This window comes from Platalea leucorodia (assembly GCF_965183815.1).
Source record: "Platalea leucorodia genome assembly, chromosome: 9".
In the NCBI taxonomy this organism is placed as follows: Eukaryota; Metazoa; Chordata; class Aves; order Pelecaniformes; family Threskiornithidae; genus Platalea; species Platalea leucorodia.
The window spans coordinates 49980245-50007622 of NC_138831.1; the positions used below are offsets into that span (position 1 = coordinate 49980245).

Sequence of the window (27378 nt, forward strand, 5' to 3'; positions counted from 1 at the left end):
TTGCTTGTGGTTCTATTTAATTTGTTTCTGCAGGAGCCAGCTTTGGTGAAGATCTCCCAGGAGCTGCCGGGCCTTTTAGCACAGCACGTACAGCCAGTCAATGAGAAACGATTCCCTACATGGGAAAAATTCCTCCAAACGTTTCTTAGTCAAGGTAAATAAGACTGCAAAGTCGCTGTTAAGTGTTATAAGGAGTAATTATACCATATTGTATGCCATATTCTTGTTAATCTTGGGCCCATTTAAATATTTATCTCCTGTTATTTCTCCATTATGCTTCAAATGTTCATTTACAAATGAATTATAGGTAACTATTCTATCATTCATATGTCCTATCCAAGCATTTAACCTATATTAATCCTGGATTACCTTTCTCGCGTGATTCTGAATCAATAAGCACCAACTCCTTAATCCTGGGTTACTGCGCTGGAGGCTGTCACATTTGGCAAAAGGGCTTTAGGGCGTGCTAGCATGTGAGTTTGCACATAGGTAAACGTGAGAATATTTCATCTTTGTTAGGTGGCGGCGAGCGAACATCTGCGAGACTTGCTTCTCCCTCCCACAGGACCAGGAAGGGAGCTCTATGTAAGCGCTGGATGCTGCATGCATACATTGCATAAAGTCAAATGTCCTCATCACCTTTAGCTGGCTTGGAAAAAAGCTGAGCTTTTTCCCCACTTTTTGCCTTCCAGGCAGGTGCTGTTGCCGCTGAGGATCGGTAATGCGATGCCGTATTGCCCCTTACAGTACGCTGGCACCGACTCCTCGTTAGGCCGTTGCCGTGCTCTTTCTTGCCCTCCAACCAAAGGAATATGAACCGGTTCCCATCCGATAGCTGGAGAGCTTTGTCCGGGTGGTGCCGAGTCCTCAGCAGGGCTTCCTGCGTTAAAGCACTCGCGGCACCTCTGGATCAAAGCTGGCCAGTACCCAACTGGCCTCGAGCTCAGACGTGAGCCCACGTTCGTCCCTAAGAAGCAGTGCAGATAAAACCCTTGTCTAATCACTGCAATCGGTGTATCTGTGCGTGAGCTTCGCACAGACGCGTTAACAGCCTGTATTTGTGTGACAAATTTTGGACCGAAAAGATGCAGTGTTTGTGGCAGTAAATTTCTGTGGTGATTCTGCCCTGCTATCGTTTTGTATTATATAAAATGGATATATATGTTTCATACATTTCTTTATCTGTGGAAGAGACAAGGATGACTCAAAGCTTTGAAAGTATTTTTTTGAAAAATAATGCCAGTTAACATACCTAGTACCAATTTTTATCGCATATTAGTTTGTCCTAACTAAACGAGTTACGGTGCTATATGCAGTAAAAAGGCAAATCCAGAATGCCAACCAGTTTTCTTTGTGATTTTCCTACGGACAATCATTCTAGAAGTTTTGTCAGCTTTTCTAGCCTTCCCATTCACATACCAAGTTCCTATCAAAAGGCAGGCTACTTATCTCAGACCATCGGATGGGTGGGAATCTCCAAGATGAGTTCGCAGCAGGAGATGCCACTCCCCCCTGAGGTCCCAGCATTGCATTTCACTGCTGTTCTGGGCCTGCCTTTCAGCTGGGCTGTAGGACAGCCCAGGATTCATAGCAATGAATATGAACCACCCAAGAGCATATTTCTCCAGTCAGATACGACATATCCAGTTTGGAACTGCTTGCAAAGCATCTGCAGCTCAAAAGGCACGGAATGAACTGTGCGGTGCTATAGTAGATGAGATATCTTCTTTCTCTTCTACGAGATTCATGGGTTCTAGCTATGCTGCTCACGTTACGTTTATTTACTTGCTGTATCTCCATAGCAGTCCTCCCTGCGACGTCTGAGCACAACAGGAGCTGGATGGTTTCATTCTGTGCACTCTGAAGAGCATCACATGTGAATTTGATTACTAGCTTCACAGCTAATTCATTTCTTACTAGGTGGTGTGATAGAAGCCTTCCCGCTCTCGGAAAACGTCACAAACCTTACGGTGGATATGCTGATAGAGCCAACAGGCAAGATAAAAATAGTGTCATCTGGAGACCAGCTCCATGCCGACGGTCCTTTGCGATCATCTGGCACTACCATTCCACAATGTTCTGTCGATCCAGCCGTTCTTAATTCACTCTGCTTAAAAATTGGAGAAACCTGTAAATCTAAAGGAGTGCTTGGCTACTTCTCAGTTGATTTTGTGACTTTCATCCATCCACAAACGATGGAGCAGCAGGTGAGCGGGGCAGATGCGTTACTTCACGCTGTTCCCCTGGGATGAAGAAATGTCTGTTTTCCTACCCGATTCCAACAGGTATCGGGAGAAAGCTTTGCCCTTTTGAGCAAACTTTATTTCTAAGCCGTGAGGCGCGTGGAGGGGGGTAAAGCACATGGTTATTCTGACCATAGCATAAAATTTAGACTGGATCTGCCAGGTGGACCTGAGGAACCTTGTTCATCAGCCTGAAGAGTAACAAACCAACAAAGCCTGTAGGGCTGCTTGCAAAGCTGAGTGGTAAGAAAATATTTTAATTTCTTCTAATGACTTTTCTTTCCCCAAAATAAGTGCATTCTGCATTAAGCTGGTAATTACAGCTGATGGTCTTATGGCTAGGATGATTAGATTATTTTAGTTTCAAAATGTTCTGAATCTCTTGTATTTTGCTCTGTAAAAATAATTACAGGGATTATTGTACTCTTGAGTAAACCAGTGTCTGTAAGAATGCAGATCTGAGGTTTGAGGACGAATCTAAGGAAGAGGGAATATTGCCGATTTCTTATAGCAAAAAGGCTGGTGGTGATGAACAATTTGGTTTATGTCGCAATGGCCAATTTAAGTAGAGAGAGGTAACGGAAAGCAGTCCAGTTGTTGTGTCTCAAGAAGTTACAGCCGGAACAGAACAGCTGACTGGGGAGATCAGGCCATTGTGAATAAAAAAGAAAATACGCTCATTCAAACCACTTCTGCTCTCCGTTTGGCTCTCGGTCTCAGAGAAGAATTTACTGCCCGGTGTCAAGAGCAGAGCAGCGCAGGGCACTGCTCCAGCTCCCGTCCTACAGCCCGAGGCCACGCACTGCTTTCTGCTGCAGCACAAACATGTACAAAATCAGCAGTTTGTTTGCTTTAGAGTATTGCAGAATACTTTAGCGGAAAATTAGCAGATCCAGGTACTGCGAGACTCCTGAAATTCAGTTTTACAGTAGTGTCTGACAGTATATCATGCTTCTTCCAGTCCTGGAAACATCTTACTGTGGGCACATTAACTGCAGGCACAGGTTGCGCTACTGTGGGAAGAGATGGGTGGCCTTTTGGGGAGTCCAGACTGAAGAATACAGCATTTTAAAGAACGATATTCCGAGGTGAACACCTTGAATTACCTAGAAAGGGAAATGCTGCTAGGAAGGCGGTGTGGTTTTGGAGTGCTGGAGCACTGCGTGACTTCCATCAGGCATAACCCAGCAGAACGGAAGGGACTAAATAAAGGCTTTCTCATGGAATCCTGCCCAGGAGAGCCTTTGGTGTAGATGAGTAACGGGGTCTTTTCAAAAGGTAAAATCAGAACCACTCAAGTGACCCCAGTGCTCCCTGCCAGAGTTACAAGCCTATCAGCAAAACCTCATAGTCAGCTGTATCAGAACTTTTGACCACATAAAAAGTAATATAATAAATCAAGCCAGCAGGAGGGTATTGACTCCAGGATCTGCTGTTGCCTACGATGGATGGCAGGGAAGCAGAGGAGGGGCGGCCACTGTCCCTTATAATGCATAACTGAACTTTCAGATCTTCTAAATGATGGAGGATATTGTCCCAACACACGCTGCTTTCAGTGCCAAGGGACAAACAGGTAAGAGAATGGATTTAAAAAGGCAATTTAATCCCTGGCATGAATGTTGATGATCAGCCTTGATCGTAGTTTGTAACAAAGTATTACTCTTGCATGTTTCTATGCTGGAGGAATCTGGCATTTGTTTTATTTATAAGGTCAGATTTCTTTGTCACAATGTAATCTACTAAACTCTTCCACCAGTCAGACACTGTAAAAACCAAATGAAGGGCATTATTGAATACTGCATTCTGTTTAAAAATAAAAACACTTTCACGAGCTTAAAAACAGCGGAGCCAGGCTTCCCACAGATTTGTGCCTTGAAGTTAAGTTCCCACGTGTTCTCCAGCTGAACTCCCCCTGCAGCCTCTCCTGTTGTAAGGTCTCTTCTCTATCCACTTATTTTTAGGAATCTCATGGGAGTTTAATATATTTGACAGGTGTACAAACGTAAAGCATAATGCCAGACTAAAATAAAACAAAATGAAGTAAAATCTGGGTGAAGAGATTGAGCGTTGAATGTTCTGGTAGCGGCCTTGCGTTTGAAGACTAAAGAAAATGAGATAATTTTTAAAGAACATAAAATCCTTATGGTTAGTGATGAAGAGTATTGTTGAGCTTACTGGGTGCAACTATACAAATTCAAAATTAGCATATGGATACAGATGCTAATTCAAGATCTGAGCATCCAGTCTCAATTATTTCTTGTGTTTCCAATGCCTCTCCTTGTTTTTTGCTCTTTTGACATTGTTTTCTTCTACAACCTCACTGTTTAAGAAGTGTTTACCTGTACAAGGGCAGATATCTGTGTTTCGTGGGGCAGGCCGTGTAATGCGGCTGGACTTTCGGAAGATGGTGTGGCTGCGTGCACTCAGATCCATTTGGGCGTCTGTGTCTCCTCGGCGTCTGAAAATCACAGCTTGGACGGTGCGACAAAGGCTTTAAACACAGGGCTTGTATTTAAAACCAAAGAGTTAGCATATGGTATCTATTGGCAAAAGCTGGCTCTTTGGCAGGGCTATGATAATTATATTCCATTTTAAGCTCAGAGAAGGCTTGAAATCAGGCTTTTGGTAACTGACACCGCTGTAGGGTGACTGCGGTAAACCAGAGAACTGGAATAATGTTAGCTTTGAAATACAGATCACAGTTACCTTTGACTCCCAAAATGTATTTACACAGGCGTTGTAATTAGAGCTGCGGATAAGCCATATTGGACAACTTCCATGTAAAGGTGCTTTAAAAAGATTAAGGGATGACATTCTCACCCACTGAAGTCAATGGGAGTTTTGCCAATTGCTTCACTCAAGCCCGGAGTTCACCAAAACGCAGAAATGCTTCCGAGATTATTACGGTTGTGACATCTCCTGGCATGAACGAGGGCCTATTAAACCAGTCGCTGTTTCTTGTGGTCTCTTGCGATTCCCGTTTGTTCTCTCTTGGTTTTCTTCCCCTGTTTCCAATTGATTCTACCTTAATATGTCCTGTGTTTGTCAGCATGAACCACAACTTCAACATTATTTAAGCACAGGTTTTTAATTTTAACTAGATGTAGAGGCAATTAATGATGCCATCTGTCTTGTGAGAGAGAGATTACACAAAAGATTGTGCTCCTGAAAGCGCTATTTTTTTTTTTTTGGCAAACAAGAAATCCTATTACACTCCGGAACATTCGCTCACTAATTTCAGAAGTGCCCGCTTTAATGCAGTAGCTGAAAGGCTCAGATGCGTTTCCTGGAAGTACAGTATACTTAGGCATCCTTGCAAAGTTATATTTTACAGAAAATATCAACCGATACATGGTATTTTCAGTAACACTAAAAATTAAATATATCATTGAACATCTGTTACCAATACAGTCTGAGTATTTAAATACTTAAAAATCCCTGAAACGTTCATGAAGTTACGTGCTACATAAATACAACTCTTTAAGAAATGTGAAGGGCCAAATAAGTGCACACGTATTTCTGCCTCTGCGGACTGAGCAGCTGTATGCTGCAAGCCACATCTTCGCTCGTGCGAATGGGGCTTCAGAGCAGAGGAAAGAAATACGTGTACTTTGAGCTTCAGGCTCTTTGTCTGAAAGCCTTTAAAAATCTATATGTCATAAGCATAAAATTAATTTTGATATGAACAATGGGGTATTTCTTATATTTTTAAAGATTGCTACTGTTTGTGAGTATTTGCCTTCAACGTGCTTTTGTCACGTCGCTGTGTCCCTTTGGAGCACTAGTAGCAAAGCGGCTCGGCGTGATGGATAAGGAAAAACGCGCGTCTGTCAAACGCACGTGTCCGTGGGAAGCCAGAATGAATGCAGAAATGAGAACGTGATCTCTGTTTGGGTCGCTGTAGAGCTTCGTGCCCGTCACAGACACAGTGGTATCTTCACTCTCTTGCAGTTCTTGTGTTCTACACTGACCAAAAGGTGACAAGAGGGATGCTATCCTCAGGCCTGGAGGAGCTGGGTGATGCTGTAACCTTTCAGATATAAGATACGTTGCCTCCTGTTTCCACTGGGCTTTCCATGTGCTTCTACTCGGTACCCAAGTCTCTCCCAGCTCCCTTTTCCTCCTCCTCACAGGGGAGCTTTTCAGTCTGTCGCTGCGCGCGCAGTCCTAGCTGGCCTGTTTGCCGCTGCTTCTACGTACAGCAAGTAATTCAGAGGCTTCTACAGATTGTATCGTCCTCCATCTACACGTAGCTCTTCCTTAAACTATGACAGAACTGGAGGAGGTTGCAGTTTACAACCAACAGCGTTGAGGGCAGCGCCTGTAGGAGGATCTAACTCCTGGCCGATTGTCTTCACACCTCTGTCCTGCGGTCTCCTGCACATTGTACTTCACTTCTTGCATTTCATTCTTTATTTCGTGTATAACTGAGGCTAAGATGGGAGTCACGGTGCTGGGTTAGCTGAGGAAGGTGCCAAGGCAGAGCCTACCACTGCCTGCATCGCTCTCGGCTCTGCCCACCCCGGAGCCCGGCCTGGGGCTGAGCACGGCGAAGGTACCCGCGGGGTTATGCGTCGGCTGCCCGGCTGGGAGCGCCCCGGCAGGGATCTGAGGGGCAGAGGAAGCTGGGGACTTGACACAATTCTGTGTGCCTCGAGAATCTATTTCTGCCTTGGTTATAAGCATCTTGTGATTTGCTCCCGAGGGAAGGCGAGATGGAGATAACGCTGTTTTCACTGTCTTGGAGGAAAAAGGGGAGGAAAAAAAGTCGGTGCATTACATGGACTGAATTGCTTCTGATTCCTACTCTCTTTTCCAAGACTGATCTGTAAGAGCAAGGCCTTGACCCTTCGAAGTGAAATCTTGCACGGTATTGACTGAACGCTGCTCAGATCCCAACTTGTCAAGGAGCTGCACCTAAGTAAGTCCATTTAATTGAGTGGGATGGCTTGAATGCAAAAACTAAGTTACATCCATAGATTTGTGGACAGATAGTTTGGAGAAGTGGGGTCATAAGTCACCTTCATCGGTCTGATAGCTCACGCAGCCCTGTACCTCTTGCAGCAGTAGTAGTGAGAGAACACTGGATTCAGTTCGGTTTGGGCGCAAAGATGAGGCAGAACGTACCTAAAAGGAGAATTATAGAGCTGGGAAGGTTTAGGTGGGTATTCTCCCTCCGCTCCAGTCCAGTGGCTTAAAAAGACCCTGCGGAGGATGGTGTCGGGGCTGCCAGCCGGCGTCCTCCACGCAGGCAGGTTTGGGGGTAGGAAGAGCCGAGGGCAGATGTCTGAAGCCCATCGGTCAGCTCTGCTGTTACAATTTAGTTAAGGCTTTGAGGGATGCTTTCGGTGGGATGCGTTCTTCTGCATTCACATATGCGTCTTAAGATTTCTCCAGAGAGAATGTAGCCTTTTCTATGTGATATTTTCAAATGAGAGCCACAGTGTTTTCATTAATCATCTTCCAATCTTACGTTCAGCAGGACAGAGGTTAGGGCCAGTTGTAGGGCCCTAAAACTTAAGTTTTCGGGCCAGCACCAGCCCATCCCAGCAGCTGCCACGAGATGGCAGCCGGATAAGATCCTGTCTGCGATCGCCGCTGAAATAATCAATTCTATTGCAGATTTTAAAAGTCATAAAAGCAGCTCTCTTTTCAATGCCCAAGTTGCATTAATATTTTACTAATTGACGTTTTTACAGTGTCATTCAACCACTTCTTTAAAAAGAGCAGGTCTGCTCTTCACAATAATGCAGACATCAATACTAGATGCAGATAAAACAGTTAAACTGGAGAAAGAAAAGCTATAATTTAGTAACTCTTTAAGAATTTATGTTTCCTTCCCATCTGAAGTTTACATTTTAAAGCTGAAGCATTTTTATGGCAGTTGTAAAGAATTACACTACAATTGTGACTTTAGGCACTTGAGATGTCTTTACCACGGAGCGCAGGCTCTTAAGCGGCGCGTGCTGAAGGGGAGCGTCTCCTGGCAGCACCTGGCAGCCTGTGTGAAAGGGAGCAACCCCAGACTGCATCGTATTTCCTTGGACAAAACAGCCAGTAAGTCTTGCAGGATGTGTTTCCAACCATTTTTTTTTCCAGTGATGGGATTCTGGAAAGTCCTAATCTGTGCTTTGCTTAGCTTAGTCTAAAACCACTCATAAGACTATCTAAAATCCTAAGTGCTGCCTCTACTTTTTTTTTTTTTTTAAAAAAAAAAAACATAAGTCATAATAAAACCCCAGATCTGATTATCTTTGAACTTTCATTTGTTGCTTGAAAATCAAATATTGGTTCTAGACTTCACAAGTGAGCTCTGTTCCAGTTTAATTTCTGAACACCTAAGTGTCCTGAAAGTCCCAAAATCTCAAGTTAAAGCTCCTTACGTTATGCTAGTTTCCCCTGCAATCCGATCGGGATGGGATACCTACTAATAACGTAAATACCTATGGCTGCACACATGCCCTTATTGTATATCCTCAGAAAAGGAGGATGGACTCAAGTAACAGATATTTGTTAATCTGTATGATTGTATCATTCTTTACTTAAACTTGACCTTTGCACGGGCCTTCTTCTAACAGCTCCGGATTTACTGGAGGAGATGATAATTCATCTGGTTATTAACTACCCAACCTCCACAGGCATGGCTTTATAGACTACGGAAATATATTCATAAAATAAAATTAAAATAATAATAATTTAAAAAAAAAAAAAACACAAAACAGCACAGCTCGGATTTTCAAGGAATTCTAGAAGCTTTTGACACTCATTTTGTATTACTTCAAAGGAAACCCTGTTGCAATCCAGGTGATGTTACTACAGAGCTGAACCTAAGTGACCTTTCTAGCCTGGGAAGAGAGCAGCCCAAACTAGTAAGCAGGTCTGATGTTTCGTTGGCTGCCTGGGCTTGGAGCTCTGTGGAGCTGTTGAACTGTTTCGAAGATTATGTGCGGCAAAGGTGGAGCTGGGTTGATGTTTCTAAGAAACGGTTTCATTCATTTTGGGCGGTTGGCTTTTTTTTAAATAGACTGCAGAAAACAGCTACTATTCTATGGCCTGAGACAAAGTGAAAAGCCTTGAATGGATGTCAGTAGGCTCACGTGTCTGCGAGTAGGCTGTTTTCAGTTACAGTCCGCCACAGAGAGAAGGGCCACATCCTGCTTGCTTTACTGGGAGGATACGCCTCCCTTTGGAACGGGAACCTTGCTGGAAAGCGGTGCTCCTTGCTCCGCTGTAACACTAGGCATTGCCAGGAACTAGATCAAGATCTGTTCTTGCTTTTATCTGGAGCTGTGTACTTTTTCTTTAGAGCTCGTGTAGTGCCACTCTTACCTTTCCCCCCGACTTCTGCGTCAGCTTCAACTGCTTCTACGTTCTGCAGTTTTCAAAGGCATTAATAGTGGGAGTCTGCCTGAGCTCCTTCTAGTTACAAGTGGCAACGTCAAGAATGATGACTGCCCTTTTATTTGCCACGTACCATCTAGCGCTACAAAGTGTGCAGGGAACCAAAGAATATGTGGGTGACGCCTTCAATCCTCTCTCAGCGACGGTGGGGAGCGGTGCCGGAGGTCTGCAAACGGCACTCCCTCCTCCTTCTCCTCCTCCTCCTCGCATGGTGCTCTGTGCCTCCGAGCCGCTGGAGGAGCCGTCTGTGGAATCAGCTCTGCTGCGAAAGCCCCTGTCATCCCTCCCAGAGACTGTTCTTTCAGTTGAAGAGTGGCGTCTCCATTTGGGGCGACTGGTGCCGCCTTTGTTAACGCTGCTTTCTTCTCCGCCATACCCTCGTTTCTGTGCCGACCTCTGCTCGCGCCCTGCGTGATGCTTCATTGAGGCTGGCCAGCGGGGTCAGGACTGCGGAACTGGAAGGAGCAGCCAAGCCAAGAGCTTCCTGTGCTCTGACATTTTCATAGGCCAAAAGAAGCAGAAGCAAGAGCAATAGGTAGGTCTAAATTACATTGCCCAAATGGGTCACATCCATGTGATGCGTAGCTCTTCTTGCTCTAACAGTAGATGTTTTTCTCAGTTCGTGTTCTTCTCCATACCTGCTGCTGACAGCAACCCTGGCCATGCTGATTTAGCTTAGTGCTCTGCATGCCAAAGAGCACTTTCAAAGCAGTGGAAATACGTGATTTTAGCCTAAGCCTGGTAACATCGTCACAGAAAATGAGAAGTCATCAACTACGGAGCCCACCTAATTAGAATTCTTTGGACACAGCTATAAAGGATCTTGGTGCTCTCTTCTTTATTACAATTAATTTTAGGTCATTGCACTCAAGGGACACCTGCTAACTTCAATATGGTCAACACGCGCTTAGTACGCTATAATGAGCCACCCTTTTCCATTTGGGAATATATATTGATACATTATTGGTGAAAGGTGGTAGGACAGAGCCAGCACTCAGATGTCCGCTGCCCGCTTCCAGAATAAGAGCACCGTACACAGCTGCAGAGCCGTGGTGCGTCTTCACACGGCTCCACCGGCCAGTCTCGGGCCTGCCGAACTTCCATCCTTGCTCAAAACTGCCAAAAATGTTGCCTATTGCCTGATGCCTGTAACTTTGCAAAGAGCATTTGTGACCTTTGGGAACAGGAATGGGACTTAAAAATTGTTCCACTGAAGACTTCAGTCAACTAGTTACTAATGATCTGGCCTGCATTTGAACTAATACAATGGGAAACAATTATCCATGAAGATTAAATTAGACCCGTTGCCCAGGCCCTCTGTCTTTCCCATTTCTGTAGCAGTACAAAGGCGATTTAAAGGGCACTTCTGGATTTCCATGGCAAAAGGGAATCCCCTGCTAGGATAAAGCTGGAATCTTATGCCATCTGATCTTTCTTCCTTTCTCCCCACATTAGGGATGTTCTGGGACACGTCCAGGGCAGAAAGGGACATGGCCACAACACAGCGTTCTCTGACAATCCCGAGCCAGGAAAAGGATCCTTGGGGGTGATCCCAGCTGGCACGCAGTAATGGCCATTTGGCTGCTTCAACTTGCAGTAGGGGTGGTTCAGCCTCAGGCTCAGGCCCAGAATGAGGGGAGGTGGACAGGTGGCTTCCAGCCATGTTTGCCTTCCTCCCCCTTGTGCTTGTGGAGATCTACACCCTATATTTACAGAAGCAAAAAATACAATGACTTTACTTATGTAGAACGTAACTGTGACTGAAGCTTAAGTAGGCGTTTAGAGCTGTCCCTCCGTACAATGTTGAAGAGTAACGGGCAGGGGAGGGGATGGACACCGTCCTTCATTACACAGTAGGGCCATAATGGTCCACCCTGTTGATCTGAGCCTTTAATTTTGCAGGCAATGGTATGGGGGTAGTCGGTCTGAGATGATGAAGCCATGTCCGAAATAACTAGTTGCTACTCTCTGAAAGTAAACAGAAACTTCTCAAACTAGCGTTTGGTCGGCCTCATGATTTCCAGCACGAAACTTGCCCTGCTAAAAGCTTTTTGTCCTCTTCCTCGTGTTATAGCCCCTTCCTTGGGCAGCGCTGAGGCTGGAGCCATCCCCTGGAGCAGGGATGCAGGAGTCCTTCTGTGCCTTCCCAGAGCAGCGACTGGGAACGTGCCAGCGGGGCGGCAGAGCCAGGCTGGCATGCTGGGTTTTTGTTCAGATTATGTGAAATGTATCACACAAGTAATTAATGGGTCTCTTCTCTGCATCTGAAGTTAAAACAATGTCACTTGCACGTACTTTAATTTTAGTTACTGACAACATGGGATTTGTTGAGTAACTCTTGCAAAACGTATGTGCTATCTCGCACTTGGTACGGTTTATCTGAATCTCTACCGGGCTGCAATGAATTTGTCTTGTGCTAATGGCTGTTTATGTTTGCCAGGCTGCATTTTTTAATGCTTTATCTGCTGTTAAATGCTCGACCTATTCTCTACACGTTGCCAGAACACAGCCCTTGCAGTCACCCAGATGCGCTACGGCCGCAGTGACGTCTTTGCGTAACTTTTCCATCTCAGCCATTTTTATGATCCACCTTCAGCCAAATTTGCCTCCTGCCCCTCTGTTCATGCATCAACAAAGCTTCCAGACGTTGAGGTTAGAGCAATGCCAGTGTAACGTCAGGGTCCAGATTAACAGCGACCAGTTCCCTTTCTCTGAGCTGGTGAACAGTCCTTGGATATCCAAGATTTTCAGCAGTCCCTGGTCCCCCCGCGTAGCCCTGCCATCTCTTTCTGGGGGAAAGCTTTAACTGAGAATCTAAAATCCAACTCAAACAAGGTTCTAGACACATTGGCTGTTACTGATTTCTTGATAATATTTACGGAAATTAAGGTAACGCTTCTACAGTATGTATAGTTTATAATTACGATTCAGCTCGTTGAAAAGGTTAGCACGCACTGGAAAAGTACAAATCGATATGAAAGTTCCTTCCTGTCTTGCAGAAATGATGATAAAGAATAAATTATTGAAGAAAATTAAGCATTATAATTGGGGAATATTCCCCTATTACTAAGTAAAGCCAGCCATTAGCATCTGATTTGCATTTTATACCATGCAGCAGGAAATATTTAAGTTGACAAATAGGATATTTAATACAGCAACAGATACTTGGCAGTTAGATATTAACAACTGTTACTGATGTGATTTATTCACCATTATAAAAAGGGCATTACTATGTGCATATGATTCAGAAATTAACTCCAGTTTACCAAGAGGCCTTGACTGCCTGACCTCTTAATATCCTTATAATGACGCCATTTACCATTCAAAGGCTTATTCAAGTCATTCACTGCTAGATTTGTTTTAAAGGGGTCCACTGTAGGGCAGATATTTGTGTGCGTTAACATTTCTCATTGGCGTAGTAGGCAGAAGCATTTTTTAAACGGGAAAAACTGATGGGTAAAACCAGGCTCAGGTTATTGGGGGCAGAGGAGCCTCGCAGAAGCAATCCGCAGCGCTTCCTTCCGCTACACCCTCGGCGTGGACTGGCCTCGCAAATCCTGCCTGACTTCTACCTGCTTTAATGCTTTGAAATCTTCTTGAGGTTTACACGAGGCTTCTACCCTTGCCCGCAAGTACGTCTGGTGCACGGGTGGGGAGGGCTTCCCTTCCGCCTGCCTGTGGGACACGTTCCACTGGCAGCCCTGCGATCTTATGGTCTGAGTTCCTGTCTCGTTATGTGAGTGTAAATCTGAATTAGCACCTCAGAACAGCGGTGTGAGTGGAAGCAGAACCATGCCAAGTGTCCGCTGTTTGATGAGGCTGCGTATTGCAAAGGGAACGGGCTTTGCCCAACCCCTGTGATGACCAATGCGTATTCTTACACATGGATTCCACGCTTCCCTGCTCCTTTTACTCAGTTTAGCTTTGCCTTCTGGAACTTCCCTTTTTCCATCTCAAAATACCTATTTGTAACTCAAGGTTGACTTTATTGGACCTTAATTATTCTTCAGCTGAAAAATCCAGGTGTGGTATTTAGTATTTAGATAACAACCTATTTAATGCGATAGAAGCTTTACAGCTGTTGAGCTCATCTATCTACTTTTTCTAATTGTTGCTAAAATCTCGGTAGCACAGGTCACTGTTTTGTCCTTCGCCTTCTGGTTTTCTCTGCAAAGTTACTTTTGAAGTTACACAAGAATTCTGATTGTTCCCGTTTGGAAGTGGTTTATCGCTGCCAATGATGCACCAGCACAAGGAAACCATAAGCATGCATACCGACAGGCGTGAAAGCAAAGGCAGAGATGTTCCTTTACACAATTGCTGAGTTTCACCCTTCTTGTTCTCTTGGTTTTTTGTTTTTTTTGTTTGTTTGTTTCTTCTTTTTAATTTTAATGCACCTGTTTGTGTTTTGATTAGGTATGGGCAACAGACCTTGACCTTTGCTACAGTGACCAGCTGGCCTGGACTCAGCTCATGTTGTACCTGACAGATGGAAATCTGGATTGTCGCTCTAGCTGCTTTGAAGTATCTCCTGGTTCAAATACAATGAAAAGCCAACATATTCAGCATGAGGAGACGAAAACTGTAAGCAGTGATTTGTTTACAAATAAAATTATTAATGTAAACTACCGAAAAGTAAAAGTCTGTCCTAGATCACTGTTCTAGAGGAGCTGAATCTGCTCCTTTCAGATTTTAAACTGCTACTTTTAGATTTTACAAGGTTAAAGTAAATGGGATACCATCATGTCAGAAATTAAAGGAAAGGTTCTGGATGCTTATGGGTACCCAATTATTCATCCTTTGTACTCAGTAATATTGATTTGTGGTAGTAACTACCTACTAAATATTTCAGGTAGTTTTCAAGTTGTAAAAAATGTGGCAATTTATAGGTTGCAAGAAAAAGGAAGGAGATGAAAGCACTGCCCTGGCTATAGGAGTAACTCAAAAGCAGTCGAGAAGAAATCTGAGCCTTCAGCTCATGAGCTCTGATTTGGGAGCAGAAGTTAGAGCACTGAAGTTCTACCCCAGCTTTCTACTTTCATGCACAAAACTGAGAGTAAAATAATCAGGGCTACATCTGCAGGAGGATCTGTCACCTAAATCCCTCCCAGCTCTCACCTGAGTTAAACCCAAATGTTGGTTCTCAGAACCATGCTCAGTATCAGCATTCAATATTAATTAGGGACACAGTCATCTGAACAGGAAGAAATACTCACAGCAGCCTAACCGAGGGGCGTTCCCTAAGCAGGAATATGCAGTCGTACTCCCTCCTGCTCGCTCTCTCTGGACCAGAGTTACAAAGCCCAAGGGGGGAGAAGCACCCGTTTGCAACACCGAGCAGGAGAGCTGAGCCCTGAAGTCCCCCCGCCCAATCCTGCTGTTTTCTATTGCCAGGTCAGCTTCAGCCACACGCGGGGTCGCGTGCTGTGAATTCACGTGTGCTGGGCTCTCCGTGGGTGCTGCAGACAAAGCCGAGGTGCTCAGGGTTGTAGGTTTAGGTACTGAAATGATGAGTGGCACCTGCTTCTTGTGGATCTCACCTTTAATCTCTCTGAAAACTCTCGTGTCCACAATAGTGCCTCCCAGGGATGTGCTTTTAAATAAGACGACGCTATTTGTGTATTGCTTTGACATCCTTATAAACACACTGTCACAGAAACATGGTGTTCACCATGATTTGCTTATTGTGCTGATTTGTTAAATTAGATCGGTCTCGGTGCAGGATTTAACATGGCTCTGAACCTTGAGACTGTCCCTCTAAAAAGAAAGGCCTTTAGAGAAGTCAGAGAATAAGAAATGTGTGTAGAAGTACATGTATATATACACATATAGATAGAAAACAGATGCCATTTTACACATTTTGACAGAAGATTCACAACTCCCTTTTTTTCATGCGTAGAGGAGGAATGTAGCACCATTCCAAAAATGTCACGGAGCTATAATTTAGAGGTTAATGAGCTCTTGATCTATTGTTCTTGTCAAGCAACCACTTTTAGTTGGAGAGAAGTAAATTAGATATGATTAGTCCCAGTAGAACAAGTTTTAGAAATGAAAAGTAATCAAGTAGCAACTTTTTTTTAATTAAAATTCTGTCAGAATTAACATAAATTGTCACTACGTCCTTTATTTTTCTTTTGTCTGTATTTCTGAGGTTTTTATCTCCTTCAGAGCGAACTACAAAAATGCACTCTCTCAGGAAAATATCTTTAGAAAAAGAAACAAACAAACCAAGAGACAAATGCTTTTACAGCACATGATCTGTAATGAATGATTAAGTAAAACACTTTGTGTAAAATTATGATGTTAATAATGATTCTGTCCCTTTTAATTTATTATATATTCTCAGTCCTGGTAGGTTTGATTTTGATGAAATGGAGCAGCAACTGAGTTTGTGTGATGATTTTATTTTTAGAAATCCTTCTTTGAAAGAACAAATTTCCTAGATACCGCTGCTACTGTAATTATGTACAAAACCAATCACTCATTATAGTTAGGATACATTATCTTCTAGACAGATGAGGCTAAATAAGCAACACATTAATAATTCATACTGCAGTTCATTATGCATGTGTATGCATGCTTTGTAGCTGAAATAAGCACCTCATCAACCTGATGCCAACCCTTAAACAATAGTTTTGTGTTATTGCAGCCACATTCAAGTTTACGCTTGTTAAACTGCTACTTGGATTATTTTATCAAGCATTCATTTATTTGTGGTCCCCTACTGCAGAGAACAGATTTTGGAAGCTCCTTTTTTAAGTTAATGACTTGAGCAATGGGTGTTATTAATTCTCAGAATATTATAAACATGATTAATTTTCAGGCAGAGATGTATTATATAAGGATTTCAACTATGTCAACTTAAATGAGTCAATGTCAAAACAAATATCATTTTAGAAAAAATGCTGTAAATTACATGCTTCGACGTGCAGTATCCCCACTCTGAATGAACAGTCCAGTATTAGAAATAACATCATGGGAAAGCCGTGGTTTAGGAGAACGTCTCTATGCAGTTCTACTCAAGGCAACATCTCCGTTCTTTTGTCCTAAGCACTGGGAAGAGTTTAAACTCAAATGTGATGCTGATTTTTATCCATAGTATGAACTCCACTGGTATCAGCTGTATAGCTCCTTGGAGTCACTGGGCCTAGTCTCCTCAAAGACTTGATGGAAAAATTATGCAGACTAATGCTCTAGCAGAATGCTCAGTCTTGGAGAAACCCAATTTTAAAACCTACTGATTATCCGCTTTGGAATTTCTGCTATTGAAAGAGCTGACGCCAGAACAACGTATGTTACCACAGGGCAGGATGGATTCAGAGGATCCACTTAGACTGATTTCACAGGCATCAGTTACCAATGGAGCTATGGAAGTATAAAAATGTGGTTCATAAAGAGTGATTCTGTAGACCTGATCTACAATATAAGGTTTTAGGTACTGCGTGAGGTGAGGATTGGATTTTGCTGCATGGAATTGTTTATGTTCAACAGACATTGTGATGAACAGGAATTCCTCCAAATGGAGCCTTACTGCACACTGACACGAGTTCACTGAGAAAAAGCCATTTAAGTAGTAAATTGTTGGTTTCTGACATAAACCGGTCTGAAAATAAAGAGTCCGGTGTTGTTTTCTCTAGCCTTCTCCAATAAGCAACCGGTGTGCAGCAGCAAGCAGTCAGCTGAGGCACTCCAGCCTTTCAGTAATCTACTATAACGTTCTCCTCCAGATGTGTAAAGCTCATGGTGTTGGATTTGACCTCCAGGTACGAACGGGAAAGATTAGAAAACGTGATATTCGCTCTGCATAATTTTTGTATGTAAATTCTAATATGGTGAAACCACTTAGCACAATGTAAAGTTTAAGTGTTCCGTTTAGCATAATATAACGTTTAAGCGTTCTGTTAAAAACACAGCAAGGTGTTGCTCTACAGCTTTGCTGAAGAGGACTTGGTATACATCAGAATGGATTTTAAATTGTTTTCATTATGCTAATTAATGAACTCTGAATTGCATAAAGGTCTTCAGTAGTTCCTGTAAAAATTAGTCTAATATTGCAACGCTTACCTGTCAGCTTACTTTAGCTGGGGTGTAAGCCTTGAAGAACTGCAGTGCTGAGATCTCTCTCCGATTTGGCATAAGACTGGAAGCAGCGAAGGCTGAAGAGCACCGCAACTTGTTTGCGTTACACAACAGGCAGCGAGACGGTCTCTCCCGGCGGGTTTGTTCGCACGGCTCTGCGGGCAAAAAGGATTATGGCTGTCAGGCAGGAGCCGTGCTTGGGTTTAGGACCATGCTAACACTGAGTTTTCATGAGAGCACTTGGCCCCTTCACACATCTCCATACCCGTAAGAGAAGACAGATATACCTTCAGAGGCCAAGAGGCTGGGTGATAACGGGGAACAGAAAGAGGAGTGAAGAAATGAAAATGCAGTCTTCGCTAGGAAAGGAAGCGCTTAAGGCTTATGAACAAAATCGCAAAAGAACGAAATGGAAACGGGTTTAGAAGACGTTACACAAGACAGAACAGCAGATAGAGATTTCTGATCCTAGGGCGCAGGGCTTCACTGGGAAATGCAGAGTTTTACGTGTTTCCTCCATACAAACCCTCCCCAGGGATGCCACTTGTTCACGACACCTCTCCCGGCGACACGCGATAACGGTTGCTCAGCACATCTAAAAATCAAACTGTGAGTTTTGCTGCTGACCAAACTGTCACCAGAATCGGGCCCGTGATGAACCAGAGCAGAAGGTTAATGAAAGTTCATGTCCCATGTATATCTAAGGTGAAGTATAAACTTTAAGAACAGGAAAACCTAAGCATATTGTCACCGTCAAGTGCGTGTAAGGCTTTTAGGGGTTAACCTGTCTCTTGATAAAAATACCCGTGTAAGGAGATAATTTTTTAAGATAATTATAACCATCTCTTCCTACTTTGGAACAAAAATATTGAATAGACTCTGCCGTATGTATTCAACTTACATAATGTATTGTATTTTCTACAATAAGTTAGAGCAATAATCTGCTTACACCGAGCAATAATCCATTGCACACAATTCAAAACTAGCCGTTCTTAGATATGGTTATGTACTTACTTTCCATGTTTAATACATTTATTATAATTTTCACTATTTTAGGAATAATGAAAGCAACTTTGTCTTCTTATTTAACAGGAAAAACAGGGAACAGTTTTCATATTGTATGACGATCAGAAGCGACACAGATTGGGAATGATGTAAGTACGCCCTGTCGGTTCCACGGTCTGATAAACAGCTGGGAAGACGCGCGGTCTGGAGAGCGAGGGCCCAGCGGGGCTGGCCCGGGCTCTGAGCGAGGTCACGAACAATCCCAACGCCAGGCGCTCAAGTTCGCTCTGCTGTTCAAAAAAGGAAGACTGGCCTTTTGACAAGTTTTAGGGAGGCTTTTGGTAATACAAGCACTGGGTAATAAAAGAGGAAAGTGCAGGAATCTGCTTAGATCAAAGCCCGACTGCATTGCAGACTAAAGCCCTACTGCAATTGGCTTTACAAGAGCTAGATTCACTGTCAATAGCAATCTAGCTGTGAGAGCACACGGATTAGCACAGGCTTACTTTTACAGGCAACTTTATTAAAAACCTAACTATACAAGATGCAAAGGAGGTTGAAGTTTAATGCCTTTTTATATTGTTCTTCACAAAGTGATCAATGGCAGTCAGGCAACAGCAGATCACATAGTTTAGTAATTCTTTAGGCATATGAACCTCTCCTAAGAAGTCTAAAAAGGATAATCTGCAGAAATCTACTAGACACCGATTGAAAACCTCTCCTCAGAGAGAATTTACGTAAAGTTTACTGCCAAAATCGGAAATAAGGAGCGCGGGGCTGAAATGGTCTGTTCCCAGTCTGTTCTGTATTCCTTTGCTGCTGGAGCTATTTCACTAATGACCTGGATAAGAAAACCGCTTCCTCGAGCGCTGGATGTGATGGCAAGTATTTTAGAGGGCAGGAACAGAATTCAAAAGGATCTTGCCAAACAGAGGAAACAATATGAAAAACAGAATTACATTCAGTTGGAACCAGGTGCAAGAAATTACACGTAGATAGCAGTAATGAATATGAGGAACAACCAGCTTTGCAGAAAAGGATCTGTGAGTTGCAGTGGCTTACAAACTGCCTGCAAGTCACGATGTCATGATCTCATGGAAAAAGGGGAACAGTATAACCTGGGAGCCACTGGAAGTAATCCTTCCATTCTACTCGGAGGGAGGCAATGAAAATGTTTAGAGTTCTAGAAAGCATGACTTACAAGGCAAGACTAAAGGGGGTGGGAGGGAGGAGGCAGAAGTGAGATCTGCTAACAGTCTTCAAGCACGTAAAAAGCCTCTGTGGGAAGGAAAAATCTGATTTCCATGTCTTTGGGAGTAGGACAAGAAGAAATGAACTTAACTTGCAGCAAGAAAGATTCATGTTTAGCATAAGAAAAATTTCTGATAGTAAGAGAAGAACTAATTAGATTGTTCGGTCCAGTTGTCATTGACAGTGTTTAGTAACAGATTAGACAAACCTCTGTCAGGATGATATAAGCAGCATTGATCCTGCCCTAGCACAGGGAATGGACTAAATGAATCCTAAAGATTGTTTCTAGGGCTATAATTCTTTCAGCCTGTACTGAGCTCCTTGTGGACGAGGCTGTGGGTAGTACACAAGTGAGTCAGATTTCTTTAAAGCCTAGATATTCCTACACTATACTGCATTCACCTGCAGTCACAATGTAGGCAGCTTCCATGATTGAGCTGCAAGATGAATCTGAAAGAAAAACACTAAACAAGAACTTGTAACATATCTACAGGAGCCATTTAAAAAGTGAATGAGGCACCTGAAAGTGTCACTAAACTCTCCCATGGCCCGTTGATGCTGAAAGGTGAGCTCTTTCCTTCCCCCCTCCTCCCTCCTGACCCTCCTTTTGCTCTGTCCCTGGGACTTTTGCACCTCTCCAGGAGCTGATCCAGCTCAGTAACTCGGCAGAAAGCTTTCCTTTATTGGATTGGTTTTCTGTGAGGCTAAGAGAGAATCAGTCCATAGTGGGATATACACTGAGCCTGAGAGTTGTGCAAGATAGACGGGGAGGAGCTGAAGAGAGGAGAAGAACCTGCCCTTCTCAGAGTGGGTGAACCCTTGGATCGGCTTGTCCTTGTTGGCGTGATTTCACTTTGTTACCTTGGAAAATGGAGTCCTTATGTTAGAGATACCGCATCCTACCTACAGTCTCGCTAACTCCCTTGGAGCAATACGTCAGCAGCTGCTCCCCCGGGAAGAACCGTACCACCACCTCTTGGATCATCAGCTGGCATTGGCAGTTCCTACTGTATTCCCACAACACTCTCAAATGTATTTGCTGTACGCTCTGATCCCAGATTGGTCTTCCATCACATTTTCAATGCAATTTCGTTATCTTAATTTGGAAACATTTTCAAGAACGTAAGTCAGCTTATAAAATCACTGAAATACCTGAAACATCTATGTGAATTATCATCCATTTTACTGCACTGGAGATCTACTGTCAGTTCCAGTCAGTAAATGAGGTACATTCCTCCTCAGCATAATATCCCGTTCCCTGTATTGAGAGTCTGTACGTGCCACTGCGAAACGAAAGCCTAAGAAATGGTGATGCTGCTGGAATTTCTCCTTCGGACGTCTTTAACAAATTGTAGGCAGAAGCAACAGCTCTCCTGAACTAATCTACGTGTTTTAAGTGCTCTGCTGTCTCGGTCCTAACTCAGTGGTAGCCTTTTACTTGGAGTAGCTGAAACCTTACTGCTTACTTCTGCTAAGTTGATTAATAAAAATTATTTATTGCACAAATCCTTTCTGTTGACAAGTTAAAATGGAGCCTCATCTTTCATATCTCCCTGAAGATTGCCACCTTGTGAGATTGAAAATACTCATTAAATTCCATCACCAGACAGGCACAAATGAGAGGGCGATTGTTTTTAAGCATGTGAAGGGAATCATTGGTAAACTCATTTGTTTGGATATCATTAACAGAACAATCGGAGAGGATCTCCAGGGGGTCCTCATGACCTTTGCTCGCAATCTCTTCATCATCCATCAAGAAATATCAGCACCTAATATGCAAGGCGAGACCAATTTTAAGGTGAGGTGTTAATTAACTAACGATCCTGGTTAATTTCTGTACAAGGGCTGAAAATACCTCATGCTGTATCATAAACAAGTGCTAAACCATTCCTTTTTTATTGCTAGCGGTATGTATTTTACAGTGTCTAGGTCAATATAGTAAGTCTCCCAATGAACCTGTTAGTTAAATTTTAAGTTTGAAACTTTTTCTTTGAAAAGAGACATACTTTAGCGTGAAATTATTTGTAATGCAATGCTCCTGATTGTTGTAAGAAGCAAAGGAGCTATTGGCACTGCCTCAGACAGTTCTGCCACAATCGTCCCTTTTATTTTAGAGGGACGCCATCAAGGTAGGAATCTTAAATTAGAAACAAGCTTCTCAGTTTATAATAGCTCCCTAGGTTATTAACACTGATTTCTTTTAAGCAGGCAGCCACTGAGTACTTAATCCATTAGTTCACATCTTTCACCCCGCCATCAATTTCACAAGTCAATTTTGTTCCCAATTTTCTCTGCTCTTTGAATCTGCCCGCAGCGCCCATCCCGGCGTGCCCCAGGATGCTCCGGGGTGCTGCGGGGGGAGGCGGGAGAAAGCGCGGGGGCTTCTTACGCTGGGAACCTTCCCCCAGGAGTGCCCACCTTTACTCGGAAGCTCCTTCGCAACGACCTTGCTGGCAAAAGGAGACAGTAAAGCAATAATGAATCCAACCCCGTGCCCTGAAACAAGCACTCATTACAATGCTGCTGCTTTTTGATTCCAGAGAATAGCTACACTTTCCGGAGGGAGTTCTTTTGCTAAACTATATCACCTTTAACTTTATAAAAAGTTTCCAAGATCCTGTCTTTAAGTAAGTGTTTTGTAGAGAGGTGAAGGGGAGCACTGTGTTGCAGATTGGTATCTTAAATCACATCATAACATAATTTATATCAGATTCTTTCCAGTGTTAACTCTGGCCATATTTTCCTCTGACAAGCAGAGCGTGAAACGACAGTTTTAGAGAAGATATAATTAAATTTCAACATGTTACAGAATAAAGAAACAAACAAAAAAACCCCTTTTTGCAATACGAGGGAGTGAAAAGCAACCATTGAAGAAAAATATAAAAGGGAACTCTTCTTCATAGTGAGTTAACAATGATTTACATATGTGAAATAGAACACCTGTTAGTTAATTAGAAGTACAAATTGCAACGAATTGTATTTTTTATTTACCTGAGATTTGCACATATTTACTAATAATTCCCCCAACTGTCCCCAAAGTAATAGTAAATTTAATTGGTGCATCATGTCCTGTGTAACACTGGTTACCTTTTCAAGGCAAGCACTGCCAGCTGTGCGTTTTGGCTGCTAGATTTCATTATAATGCCCATTAAATAACTTGTATTCCTTGAATCTGTTACAGATGGCAATTCAAGATATTGAAGCAATTCTAGGAATTACAGCAGAAAACAAACTGAAATTGGAAGAAGAGCAACCTTCGAAAGCAGATGCTCTGAAAGAATAGTTAACGGAAAATGTTTAAGTGCCTTATTCTTTATGCTTCTGGAAACGCTTTCTCATCTGTAAGAACAGGTTTGGTTTTCCTTCTGCATTGGCATGTGAAGTACTATTAACCGAGGCAGTACATTTCCATGATTTCTGAGTGCGGTGTTTAGAAGAATATCCCTTCTTTCACAAACATAAACTGTTGAAAAGCAGAGGATCATAATAAATGCCCCTGATGTTCATATTGTCGTTCCTGCAGTACACTATCTGTTTTTAAAATCTTGTTAACAGAAGGATTGCCTCTAAGGCAGAGGAAACAATCTACTCTGACCTGCAGAGCACAGACCTTAAAATTTTACCAAGTGATTCCTCCATCAAGCCTGCAACTTAGAGCTGTCCTTAACGTATCTTCATAAAGATAGGTTCATAAACACAAACAATCCACTGCATCCCTAGCAAATTCTCCCATGGGTTAATTATCCTTACTGTTAAAGCCATTGCCTTAAGCAGTCTGCATTTGTTTGCCTTCAACTTCCAGGAATTGGATCTCATTATGTCTTTGTCTGAGAAACCGAAGAGTTGTTTACTCTAAAATGATACCTCTCTGTGGGACAGACCCTTCTGTTCCTTGAATCAGAACTCCCGAGTCAGATTCAGCTTGCTAACATCCCTGCAGAAGTGGTGTACCCGAACCTCAGAAGGTATTCCTGTAATTCTCTTAGTGATGTTATACAATGAAAATGCCACTTCCTTTTCTTTTATAAGCCCCTGGATGTACATAGAGGGGTCACGTTGTCTTTGTCACTAGGTCAGACTACATCATACTCTGCTGAAGAGTCCTGTGACTCTAAATTCCCTTTCAGACCTATTGTTTTCTAAAATACAGGCTTCCAACACGAAAGCAGGTCCAGTGTTCTGCCTATAAATAAATATGCTTAAATGCCATCTTATCAGTGAGCCCAGCAACCCGGATCCCTCTTCAGAACCGATTGTCCGTATTGTTATCATTCTGCTCTCTTTTGTTACCTGCAGATCTCTGCAGCAGCTTTATGTTCACGTTCAAATTATCAAAAATAATAGTAGTAGCACTAGTTCAACAATAGATTGTAAGAGGACCATTAGAATTACATTTGCACTATGATTCCCGGTACACCGTGACTTCTGTGGATCTCTCTGTCCATCAGATAGATTCTGTATTTCAGATACCGGTGATTTTTTTTGTCACAATTGCTGTGCGCCGTTATGTTAAAGGACAACAGTTACATTTGTAAAATTATCTTTATCCATCAGATCTCTAATATCTCAACAGGCAACATATTGTAAATTTTACTATAGAAGAGTGCATCTTCTCCATTGGATGGATACTGTTGTCCCAAGCACGGCAAGTATCTTTCAGATTACTTCCCAAAAAGCTCAGGCAAAACCAGTTTTTAAGATGAATAATGAATGTGACCAGGCAGTTGCAGCAGAGCAGTGCCCAGTTTTTCCGATGCCTGAGTCTTTGATCCGTTAGCTTCATACGTTATCTTTTGTGTTAGCCTTTTTCTCTTCTACTTTGGCCATAGAAGTAATTAGTTGCAGATGAGAACGTTTGCATAAATGCTGATCCCTGTTTCAAATAAAAATCTAAAAGAGTATTTTTGGTTGGTTGGTTGGCTTTGTTCCTTCCTTACACGTAATCTCAATATGGTCTTGGTTTTGGATATACCAGAGCCCACACAGAATCTTCTAATGTGAAATTTAGCCAATGAACAAAATTCCTGGAAGTCTTTATGTTTAGAAATGAAAGTACCAGAGGTATTTTTGGCTGTGGTAGGTACAACAATGATCTCTCACTTGCCAAGAAATAATATGCCAAAAAGCACAGTATAATTGCTTATTAGTTCTTCCAACAAAATGAGATCTATTCGTTCCGTGTTCTGCTTTGAGGAGCTGCAGAACAGTATGTTGTTCTGACTTTTTCCTCACCGCATTTATAGTGCACTCCCTCCTATTTTACTGCTAAGAAGCTCTTTGTAGTACGATTTCTCACCTAGCTTCATACCCAAGCTATATCACGTCCCTGTTTGGTCAGTAGAAGCAGTATCCTGGGGGAAAAGGAGGCATAGGAGAGCACGGCAGTATCAACCCAGGAGTCAGCTAGTTTCTTAAGGGTTAAGGAAAATTAAGCCTTGATCCAAGCCAGAACAACATAAGGTCTGAGAGGCTCATTAGTTCACTGGCACTTAATAGACTGCAGTGTCCTAGGAGAAAATGAAACCTGCACTTCCTTATGTCTTTGTTCTATTCTGACAAAAGAAAACTGTACCTGTTTTTGCAGGGAACAAGTGATCTGAAAGTTCCCGTGGTGAGAGAGATTTCTCAGTATGTGCAAAGTGTGAAATGTATTTTGAGGAAAAAAAGTTTTTAATTACTATTAACACTTCTGAGCCTTGAGCTGATGGAAGGATTGAAACTGCTTTACAGTCTCTCACATTCAACTCCCATGCTGCTGGTGCCAAAAATGTATTTTTTTTAGCAATAGAGCAGATATAAAATGAAATTATCATCTTTTAAAAGTCAGAAATAGAGTCATAATAGAGTTCTTGAACTGTAGCTTGAATTTTAGCACTATTCAGAACATGATCTAGACTGGGAAGAAAACAGAGCAAGTGGGAATCAGAAGATAAAAGCTGGCCCAGGTGTGGCTGTTCATCAGAAATTGCCAAAGAATTCTGCAGCTAACGACAGCAAAAGCCCAAGCTGGTTCCCCAGCTGCAAGGTGTGGCAGAATGCTTGTGGAAGGAGAGGAGGGGCAGTGGGGTTTGGCATCAACTGCACAAGATGCAGACAATTAACATGAAGGTTTTGTGCTCCTGATGGGCCAGAGCTGCAAATGAAGATGTGCGTTCAGCTGACAGCACTTCATGTATCTTGTTTTTGCAAGAAGTGACATACTGTCTGCAGCACGTGCGCTACCCGTTTCAGGTCAGTCTCCTGAGAGAACGTTATCCGGAGCTCCTACTGGAAACCGGGTCTCCCTTTTTAGATAGTTGGGTTTAAAGCCCTGCAGAAAAAGAGCATTCAGCCCAAGTTTCCACATTTAGGGCGACAACTGAGCACAGAGCAAAAAACCAGTTCACCAGCACAAACGCTTCCAGATGCCTTCTGAAATAAAAGTATTCACCCTACCCATTTCCTGAAACATTTCTGATGATACCTCATTCAAACGGATGGCTCAGGAGAATTTACCACCTTCTATCTTGGTTAAGGTAACAGATCCCTGGCATTTTAAAACTAACCTGGTCCTCAGCCTTTCACAGCGATTACCTAACATCACTTCCCATTTAACAAATGACCTGCCATAGATCTGAGGTACTCCCTCTTATGGTATACGGATCCTCTGTGTTTCATTTTAGACTACAGATTCTGTTACAGCAATTGGGCACTAATGATTAGGTACTACAGTCATTGACAACCTTCATGAATGTAATTTAGTGTATCATCTTGGCTGAAGAATGGCTAGACTGGTTTTTAGCTTCATCGCAAAGATGTGCATTTCGGGAGACTGTTTCAACGTAAAAATGATCAGACTATACCCGAATCCAATGAACCCAGAGACCTGAATAGCGCAACAAAATATCATTAACCGAAGACATTTGGAAGACTGCTTCATAATACCTCCAGCCTCATCTTTAGGATGTTTGGTCATGATTCTTGCATACTTTTGAAGTATGCAATGTTTTGCTATGCATTCGTAAATACAGATGCTACTTCATTTCTAGTACGCTGTGCAAGCAGACGTGCACCTATGTTCTCTTAACCAGTGCAAGGTTATGCTGCCAGAGGCTGAAGGATTTTTCCCTTCTTCTTAGACTTTTAGCAATAAGAGCCACACAAAGTTAATGGCAAAATACCGTGAAATATATACTTTTAAAAATCAAAGTAATTGTGGTATGTTCATTTTATAGGCAATACATACACTTAGGTTTGGCCGTGAAATATAAGAGCAGAATATCACCGTTAAGGTGTAATACATTAGTTCAGCCCTTCACCACTATGAGCTACAGTATCAGATTCCAACTTCTTTTCTATCCTCAGCCATTGTTGCCACTAATAAAGAAAGATATTAAAGCTAACTATATGCTCTATTAAT

The 27378-nt window shown here is 42.7% G+C and overlaps 1 protein-coding gene across 1 annotated transcript in view; it reads left to right on the forward strand.

The window, feature by feature from the left end:
- IQCH (IQ motif containing H) overlaps window positions 1-23262 on the forward strand; it is a gene marked incomplete at both ends in the record, with an annotated part of 71253 nt that extends 47991 nt beyond the window's left edge. The window contains 7 exons of the mRNA XM_082322390.1: window positions 34-154; window positions 1921-2207; window positions 14061-14228; window positions 17282-17407; window positions 18816-18877; window positions 21669-21777; window positions 23161-23262. Of these exons, the coding sequence (XP_082178516.1) occupies window positions 34-154; window positions 1921-2207; window positions 14061-14228; window positions 17282-17407; window positions 18816-18877; window positions 21669-21777; window positions 23161-23262 (975 nt within the window). The remainder of the gene's footprint in view (window positions 1-33; window positions 155-1920; window positions 2208-14060; window positions 14229-17281; window positions 17408-18815; window positions 18878-21668; window positions 21778-23160) is intronic.
- Window positions 23263-27378: the final 4116 nt, after the last annotated feature.